Source organism: Symphalangus syndactylus, chromosome 10 (assembly GCF_028878055.3).
Source record: "Symphalangus syndactylus isolate Jambi chromosome 10, NHGRI_mSymSyn1-v2.1_pri, whole genome shotgun sequence".
NCBI classification, from domain to species: Eukaryota; Metazoa; Chordata; class Mammalia; order Primates; family Hylobatidae; genus Symphalangus; species Symphalangus syndactylus.
This window is the reverse complement of record NC_072432.2, coordinates 81,600,597-81,617,149: the sequence shown is the minus strand read 5'-3', so window position 1 is coordinate 81,617,149 and position 16,553 is coordinate 81,600,597. Positions and strand designations below refer to the sequence as shown.

At 42.0% G+C, this 16,553-nt stretch overlaps 1 protein-coding gene across 1 annotated transcript in view; it reads left to right on the top strand.

Annotated features, from left to right (window-relative positions):
• The first annotated feature begins 7,251 nt into the window (after positions 1-7,251).
• Positions 7,252-16,553, top strand: part of LOC129491748 (putative uncharacterized protein encoded by LINC00269) — a 147,034-nt gene continuing 137,732 nt past the window's right edge. The window contains exon 1 of the mRNA XM_063611032.1: positions 7,252-7,319. Within this exon, the coding sequence (XP_063467102.1) occupies positions 7,261-7,319 (59 nt within the window). The 5' untranslated portion in view covers positions 7,252-7,260. The remainder of the gene's footprint in view (positions 7,320-16,553) is intronic.

Sequence of the window (16,553 nt, the reverse complement as noted above, 5' to 3'; positions counted from 1 at the left end):
ACCAGTTGGGAGACTGAATTTGCAAATAAGAGTTGTGTGTTACTGGATCAGAGTTAAGGGAATGTATACAAATTACGGGGAAAGGCTATTTCTTACTCCCACTTCTCTTGGTACTGCTACTAGGTGGCCAAGACAGTATGAAGAATGGAAGAATAGGAGGAATGGCAGATGTTTCCTTGTTCGTTGAATACATACTTAGTACCGACGATGTGCCAGACATTGTTCTAGACACTGAGCACTGTGCAGGGAACAAGACACTGAGCACTGAGCAGGGAACAAAATAAACTCCTTGCCCTTATGACACTCATTTCACATAAACAAATAAATATGCAATATTTTAGGTGATAGTGAGTGCTAAGATGGAAAGTAAAGCACAGTAAAGTGACAGAGTGTGACAAGGCAGGGGATGACTTATAGGAAGTTTGGGTAAATTGGACACAGTGACATTCCAGTGGAGTTCCCTATTACACGCCTAGTGTCTAGAAGAATGCCTGGCACATCACAGGCACTGAATTACGAGAGGCAGTGAATCTTCTAGATATCTTGGGGAAAAGTGTCCTAAGCCAAGGAAATAACAGGGGCAGATGTCCTGAAGTGAGATTGTGCTTGGCATGTGTTTTGGGTATTGCCAGGATGAAGTCGCAGCTGGAGCACAGCAGGCCAGGGGAAGAGTGGTAAGAGAGGACACCAGAGAGACTCTGAGGACCCTGTGGACCTTGAGAGGACTGTGGCTTTCATTCTGAATGAGAGTGTGGATTTCCTGCAATATCTTGAGTAGAGAAATGACATGAATGACTAACATTCAAAAAAAGTATTCTGGTAGCTCTGTGAAGAGAGAAATGTAGGGGACAAGGGTAATTGCAGGGAGCTAGTTAGAAGGCTTTTGCAAAGTCCAGATGAGAGATGTTGACTTAGATATGTTAAGCTAATGGCCGTGGAAGTGGTAGGAAGTGGCTGGATTCAACTGTGTTTGAAAGGCAGTGTGAACAAGATTTGCTGCTGAACTGAGTGTGGGTAAAGAGCTAGAGGGTCAAAGATAATTTCGAAATTTTTGGCATGAGCAACTGGACAGATGGGATTGATTTTTTTTGAGAGAGGGTTGACTGTAGAAGAAACAGGTTAGAGGGAAAAAATTAAGCACAGTTTTTGTATATGTCAAGTTTGAGATGCCTGTTAGATATCCAAGTGGTAGTGTCTGCTTGATGGTTGGAGATACAAGGCTAGAACTTGAGAAGAGGTTACAGCTGGATAGATCAACTCTAAGTTGCCAGTTTATATCTGGATCCTTGTCCTAGAGGTCAAGTGAAGAAAGTGTTTCAAGGAGAAAGAAATAATAAGCACTGAAATATACTGCAACTGTAAGAAGTTATATGGAACCGAGAAATGACCACTGCTATGATGGAGATTAAGGACAGTAGCAGTGGCATGGTGGGGACAAAAGTCTAGATCAAGAGAGAATTGGCAGAGAGGAATTTGACACTGCAAGTATAAATAACTGTTGTTTCTTTTAACTTGAGATTTTCCATAAAAGTTAGCAAATAATTGTTGTTGGAGGAGAATGTCAGGTCTAGGATAGCTTCTCTATAAGATAGGTGATCTCATAATATGTTTTTGTTTATGGGCATGATCCAGAAGAGAGGGGAAATTCCATGATGTTGGAGAGAGGAGAGCAGGAGCAGAGGGATCCCATGTGCAATGGAAGCGCTGGTCTCTGACAGGAGTGTGAACAGATCACCCATTTTATTTTATTTTATTTTATTTTATTTATTTTATTTTATTTTATTTTATTTTATTTTATTTTATTTTATTTTATTTTATTTTATTTTATTTTATTTATTTTTTGAGACAGTCTCGCTTTTTCTTTTCTTTTTTTTTTTTTGAGATGGAGTCTTGCTCTGTCGCCCAGGCTGGAGTGCAGTGGCGCGATCTCGGCTCACTGCAAGCTCCGCCTCCCGGGGTTCACGCCATTCTCCTGCCTCAGCCTCTCTGAGTAGCTGGGACTACAGGCACCCGCCACCACGCCCGGCTAATTTTTTTTGTATTTTTAGTAGAGACGGGGTTTCACCGTGGTCTCGATCTCCTGACCTCATGATCCGCCCGCCTCGGCCTCCCAAAGTGCTGGGATTACAAGCGTGAGCCACGGCGCCTGGCCGGAGTCTCGCTTTTTCACCCAGGCTGGAGTGCAGTGGCGCAATCTCGGCTCACTGCAAGCTCCACCTCCCGGGTTCACGCCATTCTCCTGCCTCAGCCTCTCTGAGTAGCTGGGACTACAGGCGCCCGCCACCACGCCCGGCTAGTTTTTTTGTATTTTTAGTAGAGACGGGGTTTCACCGTGGTCTCGATCTCCTGACCTCGTGATCCACCCGCCTCGGCCTCCCAAAGTGCTGGGATTACAAGCGTGAGCCACCGCACCCGGCCTAACAGATCACGCATTTTAACAGGAGGGAAGAAAGAGTATATGAGGAGAGGTTCTAGCAGGTTTTTGGCTGTGGGAAGATGTGAAATCTCTTCTGACTGCCTCCACCTCCATTTACTTAGTGAATAAGGATCTAGGTCATAACTGAGAGGAAGGGTAGCAGAAGGGGTGTTGGAAATTTAGGAGAGAAAACAAAATACGGATTATTCCTCTGGAGAGTGGGAGACTGAGAATGAATTAGGGAAATATAATATGCATGCCAGGAAGCAGCAGGATCCTGCTTGGAGTTTGGAGTCATAAATTTGAAATGAAACCAATCAGCATAATTATGTGTTCATCTATCCTGTGGCTTGGGTGTCTGTGATTCAGGTGTTGGTTCAGAGTGGGGTTTGCAACTAATTAGGGTTGGAAGAAAGGGAGGTTAGACCATGTGCAATGCAGTGAGCAATAATGATGGGCTCTGGAATCCGGGTGAGGGTGAACAGGGGCAGCAATCGATGGATTTTGGAGTTGGGGTACTATGGAGTGAGTCAGAAAGATAGCAGGTGGAGCTCAGGGAAGGGGATGCTTGAAGCTGAGCCAATGGAAGTAGAGCAGCCATTTTTAATGACAGTGTGTATATATAGCAAAGAGGGGGGCTGGAGAATGTATGGTGGAAGATCAGATCATTGTAGCTGAGAACGTGATAAAATTGAAAGGCCGGGATATTGGAAGGAGTTCTGAGTAGTCATTGCAATTACCAAGTGTAGTGGTGAAGAAAGTGACAGTGAGTCAGAGGCTGCATCTTTCAGGGGTGATGAGAAGCAATCAGCTGGTCTGCAGGGAGGATGAATGGATGGTATAAGGTTGATAGCGTGACTTTACAGAGCAAAAGGAGAAATATTTTAACCTCAGATAGCACCTTGTGTGCATTGTCATGATACTATCTTGTTCTATATTTTGTTTTAGGTTGTGACCTTATTTTTCTCTTTGACAAGCCCCATCTTCTCACTAAACTGTGAATTCATTAAGGGTAGGGACGGTGTTCTGATTTTCGGCTCCCACAGTGCCTAACATAGTGTCCTGTCTATAGCAGGCAATTATTATTTGTTGAATTAGATTGCACCAAACGTGGAAATTTAAAGATCAAGTAGCTAACGACTTTAGCTGCAATATTGAAATGAAAATTACACCTAGATGTATTGTGTGTACTAAAAACACAGCACTGTCGGCTAATCATGTAGTTCCAACTGTTTCCAGAGTTCTAAAGGCATTAAAAATATAATTTGATCATAAATATTGCAAAGAAAAGCCTGGGGCCATTCTATTTGCATGGAAACGTGCTGTTTCCTTGTTTCTATACTGCAGGAATAAAAATGTCTGGAAACGGACACCATTTACCAGCTTTGACTATTTCCTGAACCCCCCAAATATTTGTTCATCCAAAATTGCACTTTGCAAGCTAAGGAATATTTAATTTTTATTAGCAAAAGGAGCTGTACCCCTGCCTTAACCAGACCTAAGGCAACCTGGGCAATGCAAAAATATTTTTCTTTTAAATCTCCTCTCTGTGCAAAGGCATTGTATGTGATGAATAATAAACATCACAAGAAAAGAGAAATTTTGATTGAAACTGTAAACTCAACTTAAATTTGCTTCCATAACTTACTTCTGCAGCATCTAAATGTAAATTGTAAGGGTGAAGAACTGTTTTACGTGATGTCCAAAATTGCCTTTTGAAAACCATGATGCAGTGTCAGCACTGTACTTCTACCACTGACAGAGGTAACGGAGAGAGGGTATTTCCTACACACTACCCACGCTTTCCGTGGGTAATTCACATTCTCCTTATGTCTTTCAATTACCACTGGCAAAATGCATAAGTAATCAACTTAGATCAAATATGCTTGATTTGTACTCTTTCTTTCTCATCTGTGTCACCTCTTGCTCTCCCTTTTCTTTTTTTCCCTCTCTCCTCTTTTCATAGACACTCATAAACCAGAATCACTTTAAGATAATAGCTCCTTCAAAAATGCAACTCCACAGGATTTAATTAAACCATAAGTCCCCGACTGGCCTGGGGAGGCTGAAGTAGTTAATGTGAGATGAATCTTTGTTCAGAAAGAACATGGGATTTGTCTCAGTCCATTTTGTGCTGCTATAACAGAGTATCTGAGACTGGGTAATTTATAATGAACAGAAATTTATTTGGCTCACGGTCTGGAGGCTGAATGTAAGATTGAGGGGCCACATCTGTGAGGGTGCCTTCTTGCTGCATCATACTATGGTGGAATGCTGAAGGTTAAGAGAGTGTGCAACTGAGAGAGAGCAAGAGGGAGCCAAATTTGCTTTTATAACAAACTCACTCTCATGGTAATGACATTAATCCATTCATAAGGGCAGAGCCCTCATGGCCTAATTAGCCCTTAAAGGTCCTACCTTTTGACACTTTTGTACTGGGGATTATTTCAAACCCATGAACTTTGGGGGACACCTTCACACCATAGCAGGATTCCGGTGGCTTCAAGGTATCAGGCACCAATGACATTAAGAGACAGATTTGGCTTGTCACTGATTACGTGAATTCAGTGAATTAAAGATGGGCTAGAGAATTTGCAGCCCTCAGTGTTGTGTGGCCTTGGCTATGGCAATATCCTTTCTTTCTGCTTCCTTATCTGTAAAGTGGACTTTGAGTAGTAAGCTTAAACTTTGTTGTTGCTTGAAAAATAACTTTTTAGAGCTTGAGTCCCAATATTTTGCCTTCAGTTTATATCCTAGCACTTTGGGAGGCCAAGGTGGGAGGATCACGAGGTCAAGAGATGGAGACCATCCTGGCCAACATGGTGAAACCCCGTCTATACTAAAAATACAAAAATTAGCTGGGTGTGGTGGTGCACACCTGTAGTCCCAGCTACTCGGGAAGCTGAGGCAGGAGAGTCACTTGAACCCAGGAGGTGGAGGTTGCAGTGAGCCAAGATTGCGACACTACACTCCAGCTTGGTGACAGAGTGAGACTGTCTAAAAAAAAAAAAAGGTTAAATGACTATACTGGGGATATTTCAGTTGTTGCAGATATTTAGGTAAACATGTCAGGAATTGTTTTGTTAATGAGTAACTCATATTCCATCATATCTCCTAGGGTTTTGGAGTAAGGTAAATTTATTATCAGTAATAAGACTTATATGATTTACACAATTAAGGAGGCTGAGAAGTCCCAAGAAGTCCTAAGATCTGAAGCCAACGAACGGTATGGCTCTAGTCTGAGTCTGAAGGCCTGAGAACCAGGAGAGCTGATGGTATAGCTCTAGTTCAAAGGCTAGAAAAAACTGATGTTCCAGCTAGAAGGCAGTTAGGCAATAGGAGTTCCCTTTTAGTCTAGGGAGGGTCAATATTTCTGTTCTATTTAGACCTTCAACTGATTAGACGAGGCCACCCCCACTAGGGAGGGCAATCTACTGATTCAGTGTTAATCTCATCCAAACACACCTTCACAGACACATCCAGAATATAATTTGACCAAATATCTAGGCAGTCTGTGGTCCAGTCAAGTTAACACATAAAATTAATCACTACAGCATGGAAATGCTCAGCCAGGATTTGGGTCCGGGCAATGTAGTTCCAGAGTATGTGCTTTTGGCCAGAGTATAGTTGGTCCTTTTCATCTATGGGGGATTGTTTCCAGGACCCTTTGAGGATGCCAAAATCTTCAGATGCTCAAGTCCCTTATATAAAATGGCATAGTACAGTTGTCCCTCTGTATCTGTGAGTTCTGCACTTGAGAATTCAACCAACCACACATGAAAAATGCATACAGTTGGTCCTCTATATTTGCAGGTTTTGATCCATGGTTGTTTAAACCCCAGGACACAAAACCCATGGAAACAGAGGGCCAACTGTCTGAACTTACAAACTTTCTAAAGCCTTAGCAATTGTTCCTTTGACTTACTCAACATGAATGTCAAGCAGTGCTTCCACCTGAGCTTTGACAAAGATTCTGTAATTATCAAAAGAACAAATCCCTAACATCTTCCTGTAAACAACCTCGCTCCTCCAAGGGAACTTTATAAAGAGAAAGAGTTTGCTGCTGGAGTGTTTGACCTCTTTCCCAGGAGACCTTATTTTGTCCCTTAAAATTTTACAGTAACTAAACCTATATCCTCGCTCGCCTCATACTAAACCTCAAATATTACAAATCTGATAATTTATAAACCATATAAGGAAAACAGACATGCTTTCCTTTTTTCTTCCTAGATCTTGATACACGGAGAGCTGTAACTAGGCCGCAGGTTTGACAGCTGGGCCTTCCTGCCTGATTCAGCTCTTCCAGGAACACAACATTGAATGAAAGTGGCAAAGACACTGCTCTCTTACTTAACAGTGAGGGATACAGTCAATACATAAGTAGGAAAATATAAAAAGATACAATGGGATGTTGGTTAGCTTTGTGACAAAAACGGAGCTGAGGGAGGGGAAGAATCGAGATGGAAGATGTGAGTGAGGTGACTATACAGGGGGACCAGGAAAGTCTTCTCTGGAGCAGGTGCCATCTTAGCAGGGATTTGAATGAAATAAAGGAGTGAGCCATGAGGTGACCTGAGGAAAGAACCCTCTAGAGGGGAGCTGCTTGAGTCAAGGCCCTGAGTGTGGAGCCTGCTCTTGTGTTTAAGGAAAAGCATGGTTAGAACAATGTGAGCCAGGGGAAGAGAGGAAGGTGGTGATGTCAGAGAGAGCCTCAGTCAGGTGATGCAGGGTATTTAGATTTATGGAAAAGGCTTTGGATTCGGTGATGAGAAGACACTGGAAGGTTTTGAATAGGGAAATGGCATGATGTGACTCACATTTTAAAGAATTTCTTTGTTTACTATATGGAGAATAGTCTCTTGGGAGAAAGCATGGAAGTGTGGCAGCTATTGCAACAATCCAGGTGAGAAGGGATGGTGGCAGGAGCAGGGCGGGGTAGCAGGGGAGGTGGTGGGAATTATTTGAAGCTGGGTTACATTTTGAAGGTAGTGGTAAGGGGCTTTGTTGATGGATTCACTGTGTGATGTGAGCCAATTCTGTTTTCATATCAGACCTCTGTAAAGGCGATCTTAAACGCAGCAGATTTATGCGCAGGAGAGTCGGTTGGACTAAATGGTATCTAAGGTCTGTTTCTCCAACACAGTGATTTTAATCACATTTACTACAAGCTCCCTGAGATATAACAACACTCAACTATTTTATCAGCTGCAGCTAAATTTTATTCTTCCCATATCTGAAGCTCAGCATGTCTTCTTTTGATCCAGAGGGATTTTTAATAGCAACATTATTAGTTCACCGAAACAAAAGCCGATGAAAGAAAAGACGCCTTTTCTTATTTATTTTTTGTCACCTTCATACAACGGCAGGACAACGTATAAAAATATTACAGGAAAAATGTCAAGAATATGTATCTATTAAGTAAATATGGGGGAAAGAAGCCCATGCAGAAGAAAAACAACTCATAACGCAACACAATATTAAATAACCGTCAGAGAAGGACCAGAGAAAGAATTACTTTATTTAGCTATATCAGTGAGTGAAAAATTGCCTGGCTTTATACCAGAAAAAAATCCCTATAATCCACTTTGAAAAGTGCTTGTTCCATATTTTATGCATGACATTTCCACGCTGCCAAATTCCTGATTGAGCTGGTGATTAGAGGACAATGCCGTCACCCCTTTTCTTTGTCTTCTTTTCTTAGAAGCAGCCTTGCCTTTGCTTCTGCTTCCACTGAATGGCTCATGAAAGTCAGAGACAGAGAGATCAATGAGAGAGACATGCCTCATAGCACTGATTTCGTTAAAGAGGAATAACTAGCGGGAATGTGCAGCAGCTAATGCAGGACATGTTGGCAGACGGGAGAAAGGGAATGAGAAGGGTCAGCAAAGAGTGATTTTACCTGCAGTGTTGAAGGTCAGAAAGGTGTCAGGTATTAATTGCCCCCAACTCCAAATAAAGTAAAGCTTTGTTTGATTTGCAGGTAGCTCCGAAGAGAGATGGCTCATTTTGAACCTGCATGTTTATATCATGCTACTTAAATGGCCTGTCGAGGCACAAGGGCTGCTGTGAGGCCACAGTGGGAAGAGGAGGAAGTGTTGGGATGCATGTGGGATAGAGTTAAAAGTGGTAATTTATTATGATTGCTTTCCATGCTCGCCATAATAGACTACTTCTGAGCAATCAGGTTGTGCTCCTGCAGGATATGGGGTGGCACAGGTAGGCATTATTTAATTCATCTGTGTGAAAGTGAGCAACAGAGGGAGATAAAGTGGGTATTAATCAGGACTGAATGAGTTTTGGGATGGCTGCATCTAAATCAATCCACAACATCGTCAGGGAAATCAACTCCCTGTTTTCAGCTGGCTTACACTTCTTTTTTTTTTTTTCCTGGTGGGGGGATATTAGAAGCTTTTTTTTCCCACTCACTTCTTCCCAGGTTGGTTCATCCTAATGAGCCCCAGAAAATTCATAAGTCAGAAGGAATTTGCTATGACTGGAATTTCATTCCACAGTCTCTGAATAATGATGTCCTGTACGCATTACTGGGACATTATCTCATAGCCTGGGGCTCTTCTGAGTTCACTTCAGGCACTAGCGAGGATTTCTCAATAGCTCCTGAGACACAGTATGTATGTGGCTATGCCAGTCCAGAAGTCAATATGGATGACAAAGCACACCTTAAGTGGGAGCTAAAACAAAGAACCAGGAAGGACGTGCCAAGGCTGTTGCTTTGGTCTTAGTAGACAGTATGGAGGTTAATTAATTCATGAACATTGCCCTTGATTTTTGGTTACAGAATACAAGAGATATTATTAGTGCCTTGAAAAAATATTTTGAAGAGGAAATGTGTTAGTGTGTAACATATTGAGATTGAAGAATAAGAAGAGAAATGCTGTCCTTCAATCCTTAGCTTTGGATGACAGCTGTGGCCCCTATACCTGCGAACTTTTCTTATTTCCGTGGGACATTATCTGATAGCCTGGGACTCTTCTGAGTTCTCATTAACAGTTACCTGCCACCACTTTAGGTCACTCCTACTTGGCAGTATTTGGTTGTAAGTCTTCAGCCAGATTGCCCAAATGTGCTTGTATTGTTTTTGAAAGATCATTGAAATAAAACATGACACTAAATAATCACGAAACCTAAAGATGACCAAAAACATATCCAAGGATTCCCAGGAGTCCATCAGGAGAGGCACTGAGCTGTAGGATTCCTCTAAAATAAATCCTGGGGTAAGTACACTACTCCTTGGGAGTCATTAGGTACGATCTCTGGTGGGCAAATATGTTCTCTTAGGTCTCCTGAGCACTATGAGCTGATGCTCCAGTGCACTTAATGCATGCCCTCCTGGTGTCCCCATCATTTTCCATCCTCTTTTGTTCCAGGGGATGCAGGAAAACTAATAAGCCATCTTAGGTGGCCTATTATATATAAAACATATCAGGGCTAATGAAAGGGCTGGTAATTTCTAAGATAAATTTACATTCCAGGATTCAAAGCTTTGGAAACACAGTCTCGAATTAACAAAAATACAAAGATTGTGGTAAGACAAAGCACTCATTTATCTGAGTATGAAAACTTCTAATCAAGGGAATAGTAATAAAGCCCAGATTATGATATTTGGTTGCTATGTCCCATATCCCTCTGTATTAGTCTGTTCTCATGCTGCTGTGAAGAAATACCCAAGACTGGGGAGTTTAAAAAGAAAAGAGGTTTAATTGACTCACGATTCCCCATGGCTGGGGAGGCTTCATGGAGAAGGTACCTCTTCACAGGGTGGCTGGAGAGAGAATGAGCGTCAACAGGGAAAATGCCAGACGTTTATAAAACCATCAGATCTCATGAGAACTCACTCACTATCATGAGAACAGCATGGGGGAAACCACCCGCATAATTCAATTACCTCCCCCCATGTCCTGCCTTTGACATGTGGGGATTATTACAGTTAAGGTAAGCTATGGGTGGGGACTCAAAGCCAAATCATATCACCCTCCCGGCATCTGAAAGCACCTCTCCTTATGTGATTGTTCTTTTTGATTTGTCTATCTCTTTTGGCAGGTGTGTTTTTCACAGACATCAGTAAAGATGGTTAAGGTGTATCAGTCAGTACATATTTTTGTAAATGTGTTTATTCTGAAAATATACATTGTTTTCCCAATGCAACATCTCTGGCTTTGTATAAATCAAAGTTGACTTGTATGCTATTGACTCCGTGGGCTGCTGGAGATTTCAATGGACCTGTAAGCCCTGTTGGGTTCATCTTCCCATGTTTAAAAAAGAAGGGGAGAGAAAGAAGGAAACCTGTTTGATCTCTACCTTACCTGGGGAGAGGAGAATGAAAGAGAAGTAGAAGTGGAGGGCTAAATTTAACTTTCAAGAAATGTAAGCCATAGAAAATATTAGATGTGGCTCCAACCCTTGCAGAATCACTGGTTTCTACTGTGGACAGGCTGGGGAAAGAGAAAAAATGGTTTACTCAGTTGCTTTTACAGGTCTGCTTTCCTGCGCACTCCTTCTCTGGGGATTCAAATGCTTTGTCACATATGGAGGTGCAAGTGCCATCCTGGGTGTGTGTTGAGGCCGAATTAGTCACACTCCTTGTCCAGTGGCCCCGGTCTCAACTAGTCAGGCTGGATTCAGACCCAGGGGAAGCTGCACAGAGCACACTTGAGGGTAAACATGGGAGGATGCAGGAAGGAGAGCTCTGTCAATGTCAGATGGCGTCAACCTAAAAACCCACTGGACTAAAATAAAGCATGAAAGCTGGAGCTGATTTTCTTCCTTCGGGCATTATTGCTGTCCACCCAATTCTGAGCTGTCAGTGTGTCTGCTGAGTGCATTTCCATTCCCTACTGTGTGGGGTGCTGGCTCATTCTGGTTGCGAGTCCATTTTAAAGACAGGCCTTTGCATGACTTTATGTTTCTTGGCTAATTAATAATATTAAAAACATTAATAAGAAAAAATAATAATGCTTTTGGACACATCACACAGCAGGACATTAACAAGAGGGAGGCTTCATCAGTTGAGTTTTTATTTTCATAACATCCATGGATAACTGAGCTCAGAATGAAACTCTTTTTTCATTATACTCAGAGCTCTGATGTGGAGATTAACATGCCCTCCAGGGAGAATCTACTCCACATTAAACTGCATTTAAAAAAATTCTGATTCTTTTGATCTAAATCTTTTGCAAGGAATTTTGAGCTAATTCTTTTCTTTCTTATTCTGGATTGTGGAGATAGAACACAGTTCTCTGATTCCATCACATGTGACCCACTCCCATTTTAACCACCTGGAAAATAGTGACTTTGTGGGAATATTCACTGGGACAAACAGGAAATGTAAGATTTCCCTCCATTTGCCACAGGGATGCTGCCACACTCTGTATTCTCTCTGCCATTATGATTTATATTCAAGGAAAATGTAAACTGATCTTAATATTAATTGAATAAAAATTATAAGCTGGAAGGTAAATTCTATGCAAATACTAAAATGAATTCCTAAGGGTATATATACAAATTGCATGTTTTCAGGGGTTGGGATTAACTAAACCATGATTGCTCTTCCATGGTGCTGAAAACCAGGAGGACACAATTCAATCAATATATATTTAAAATTGAGATGTTCCCAATTTCTTTCCTCAACGACCTAAAGTGAGTTGGTATCCTAGCCAGAAGTGCACATTTTAACAAGAGTTAATAAAGTCTGTTGCACCGACACTTTGCATACAGAATTATTGACCCCATTTACTCCCAATGTGTTACTTCAATTTAATTAATTATCTTAGGAAAATGATTCAAACTGAAAAGCTGTTAAGAAATCTCTTCACTTGCTGAATTAGTGAGACAGCGAAACAAGATAAGATGTGTTTTTATTATGTAAAAAATGACCAAGACAAGAAGACTTCCCTGGATTTCATAGGATCACAATTCTAATTGGTGTTTAATTTTGTGAGTGTGTGAAAGCTCACTTGGTCTTATAGCTTTGTCATCCTATGCTTAAATTGTTGTAATGGCTCCCATCGCCTGGGATAGACTGAACCTTCCCTTGGTCATCTGACTCTCGGGCACTGACCTTTTATCATCCTCCTTCTTGAACTTGGTATCTTAGCCTCAAGGAACATGTGACATTTGCTAAGTTTACCATTTTTTTTTTCTCTCTTGGAGTGTTTTTTCATCTTAATGCTTTTCCTTTAGCCCTAGAATTCCCCGTTTTCTCATTCTATCCACTGAAATCTTACTATATGACACACCTCAAGTGTACACAAAAAATAAGATCCATTTTCGTACTTGAATTGAATTGTTTTCTTTTCTTCACTCTTTTAGCACAGTGGTTCTCTATCTTGGATGCACATGAGTATCACTAGGAAGTTGAAAAAAATACTGACACTTGGGTCTCACCTCTACACCTCATTCTGTGCACAGAATTTTCACTTTAATCTGAAAAATGACCAGCAGTAACTTTCCAAACTCTTTCCAGACACATGTGGCTACTATCTCCTTTCAAGCACACTGATGAAAGAACTTGCTGGTATATCAAAGGGAGTTTGGATGTAAACGAATGGGGGCAGATCACTCCCTTGGATCCAGTGGTGGTGGGAGAAGTCTTCAGTGCAGCTGCCCTCCCTGCCACTGTGGTACCAGCCAGGTGGACTCTCCTTATGTTGTGAACTGTGAGGTGCATGAAATATTCAGGCCACCAGGCAATAGGATAAGTGAGAAACATGGGAATTAATAGGTGGTCATACATGACAGGTGTGGGAAATCGAGCCTGAGCAGCCCTGCACTAGAGCCTATCGAAATTAGTCTGAAAGCTCTTGCTACAGTGATTTTTGTCATTCACCATCTGTAAGTTAGTGTCTGTGATTATTTTATTTACATTATAATAAGCTCGCTCATGTTTTCTTGTTCATATACAGTGAACCTCACAATTCTATCCCGTTGCTTTAGCTGATTTACTCTCCCACTGTTGCTGGTGATTATTTTATAACATTTCCTTTCTCTTCAAATTTCCGCTACTCCCTCCGTACTTCTCACTCATGGCTGATGGTCTTGCTTTCTACTTTCCTGAGAAAGTTTAAGGCAACAGGAAAGGATGACTTCAGTCTTTCGCCAGGTGATTTACCAATCCACTGAATGTGTACTGAGGACTTTGTTTTCCATCCTGAACCCCTGTCCCATTGAAGGAGAAATCCTTCACTCTTGTAGCTGATTCTGCTCCTCTTTCACCTTTTTAAAGACTCTGCTTCTGCCATGGGCCCTCTCGACAGCTTCATATTATGATCCTCTCTCTAGGTCACCCCAACATTCCACAGACAGGTTGTGTCATCTGTCATCCTAAGAAAAGATATTCTCCCTTGACCCTTCTTTTTCTTCATTAACATGTTGCAGTGGCCTTCCTACTAAGGGAAACAGCCTACTAAAGGGAGCATTCTTCACCCAGGGCTCCAGCTGCTGTGCTTTGGAATCTATTCTCCCTTTGTACCAAGGAAATGTTTTCCACAGACTACTCCTTGCCAATGACTGAGTTAGGCAGTAATACTAAGACAGAGCCCTTCTTGGGAGATACAGGACTCCTTTGTTGGCCAACTCTGGCTTGAGAACTAATAGCTTTGTCAAACTTTCCATGAACTGCATGGCAGTCTAGCCTGCTTCCACTCATTCCTGTCTTCCTTTCTCCTCCACTAAGCGCACTCAGCCTCAGACTTGCATTAGCGTCCGACAGCTCCCCAACCACTTTTAACATAGGCATTTCCCCATAATAAAATCTTTACATGTTTAATCCAGGCTTGGAGTCTGCTTTGTGAAAGACCTAGACAAACATACTTCTCCAATTCCTTTGCTTCCTTTCATAGCGCAATTCCTCTTGGGAGTTGTCTGCCCATCCTCTCCTGCCAAATCTCTCTTAACCCTCTGTCGTCAAGCTTTTACCCTCACCACTCAGCAGAGCTGCTCTTGTTGAATCATCAACAACTTCCACGTTGCCAAACCCAGCTATTGGATCTCGCTTTTCATTTTTCTCATGTACCAGCAACTGCTGACATTCTCCTTTTGAAGCACCTTTTCCAGTTTGTTTTCAGGATGCCACCTTTCCTCCTTTTCCTTCGATCTCATTCTAAAACTCCTTAAATGGCTTCTTCTAATTTCTACCCCTAAGTGCCAGAGTGTCCTTCAATAAAGCCTCAGATCTCCCCTCTCTCTACTCTCCCTTAGTGATCCTGACTGAACAGGATAAATGATATGTAAATATCATTCATACATAACTCCAAAATGAATATCTCTAGCCTTAATATTTTCCCTGAAATTCTGGCTTGTGTACCCATTTTCCTTCAGTTGTCTAATATGTGCCTTCAATTTAACATGCATATCTTAAGGTGGCCCTCTAGGAAGTAGAGCTTCAAGCCAGCATAAGATGCTACTGCTTTATTTTAAATGTTCAAGTCTAGGTTGTAGAGGCAAAGATGCAAGGGAAGTGAAACAAGGAAGATAGGAAGATTCAGGGCTGGCCATGAGATGCATTTCTGCTTGGTCCTAGCGGTAAACCAAGCTATGAAGAAACGGAGCAGGTGGCCCTCAGGCTTGTTTACTTGGCACATAGGTTTTCTATAGGATAGTAAGGAAGAGCTGCCCTTTAGAGTAGTCTTAAAGAAAGAGAAAGGGAGGGAACTTTATTTGTCTTTCCCTCCCATCTTGCATTTCTTATTGGTCAAGTTTCACCCATGGAGAGCTAACTTCCCCAGCGCTTCTGGGTTGTCCTACAGCCTCAGTCATGCCATTTGGGAAAATAGATTTTATTACCCTTGGTGTTGAATTTTACCTAAGTTCTAAAGTGGACCCTGCATAGGTGGGTTCCAAAGTAGAGAAAAAGAAATAGGCAGTGATGGGGATCTGAGTTGGTATACAGGGGGTGTGACCCCATACATCATCCAAAAGAGAACTTGATTTCTTTCCGCATCCCCCATTAGTCTCCTTGCTCCCACTTTGCCCTCTGAGACTATTCTCCAAATAGCAGCCAGAGTGATCTTTAAAAAATCAGATTGTATATTCACTCACTCTAATCCTCCAGTAGTTTCCCATCAATAGCCTTGGATAGAACAAAATCCAAAGTCCTTCAAGTGGCCTACTAGACTCTCTGGCTTCATTTCATGTAGCTCCCCCCACATCCTGCAGCTCCAGTCACCTTCCTACCCGTGCCATGCCTCCATTGCACCAAGCTTGCCTCCACCTTAAGGGCAGTGCACGTGCTGTTCTCGCTGCCTGGAACTCTCATCCCAGATTTTCCCATGGGTCTTCCCCTTACTTCACTTCTTTGTCTCTTTCAGATCACCTCTTTAGTGAGGCTTTTCCTAGCTATCCTATTGAAAGCCAGAGCCATTTTCATGTTCTTTCTTTCTGCTCTGTGTTTTCTTCTAAACATGTATATACCCAATATTATGCTGTATATCTATTTCTTTGAAGTCTGTCTCTCACTAGAGTGTTAGCTCCATGGGAGCTGGAACTTTGTCTATTTCATGGCTGTTTCCTCAGTAACCGGAATAATGCCCAGCATATAGTTAGCATTTGGTATTTATTGAGGGGATTAATTGTGGAATATGAAGTTAGGTGCCAGAGGATTAGAGAAAGGGGGAAGCGAAATGGCATTTACCGTTTATCAAGATATGTCAGCACTTAACTTTCTTCTTTTTCTCTCTTTTGTGTGACAAAGATCTACTCACCATAAACTGAAGAAAGTTCCACTATACAAAAATGAACTGTGTAGTTCTAGCCACATGCTTACAGGGCCAATTTCCCCCAGTTCCTCATTAAGCAGCTTTGTGCAGCTCTAGCCTCCTAGATGCTAAAGAAGACCATGAAATTTACTTTGAATAATGCCCAGGAGAGGCTGGGTACTGAGCCTACCTGACAGTCCCATTCTTGGATCTTGGTGGGCTGCTTCTGGTCTGGCTTTTTGTGTTGTGTCAGTGACTCAAACCAGAACTCCTTGGGCACCCACAGGTCCTATAGAGCACGGCATGCCCAGCCCAAGATTTCTTAGGCAGTCCTGGTATGTGAGACCAGAGTGTGAGGAACACAGCTTTCTGCTGGGTAATGAAAAGAAAACATTTTAATAAGGACTCACATTTGCAGCATCTGTTTC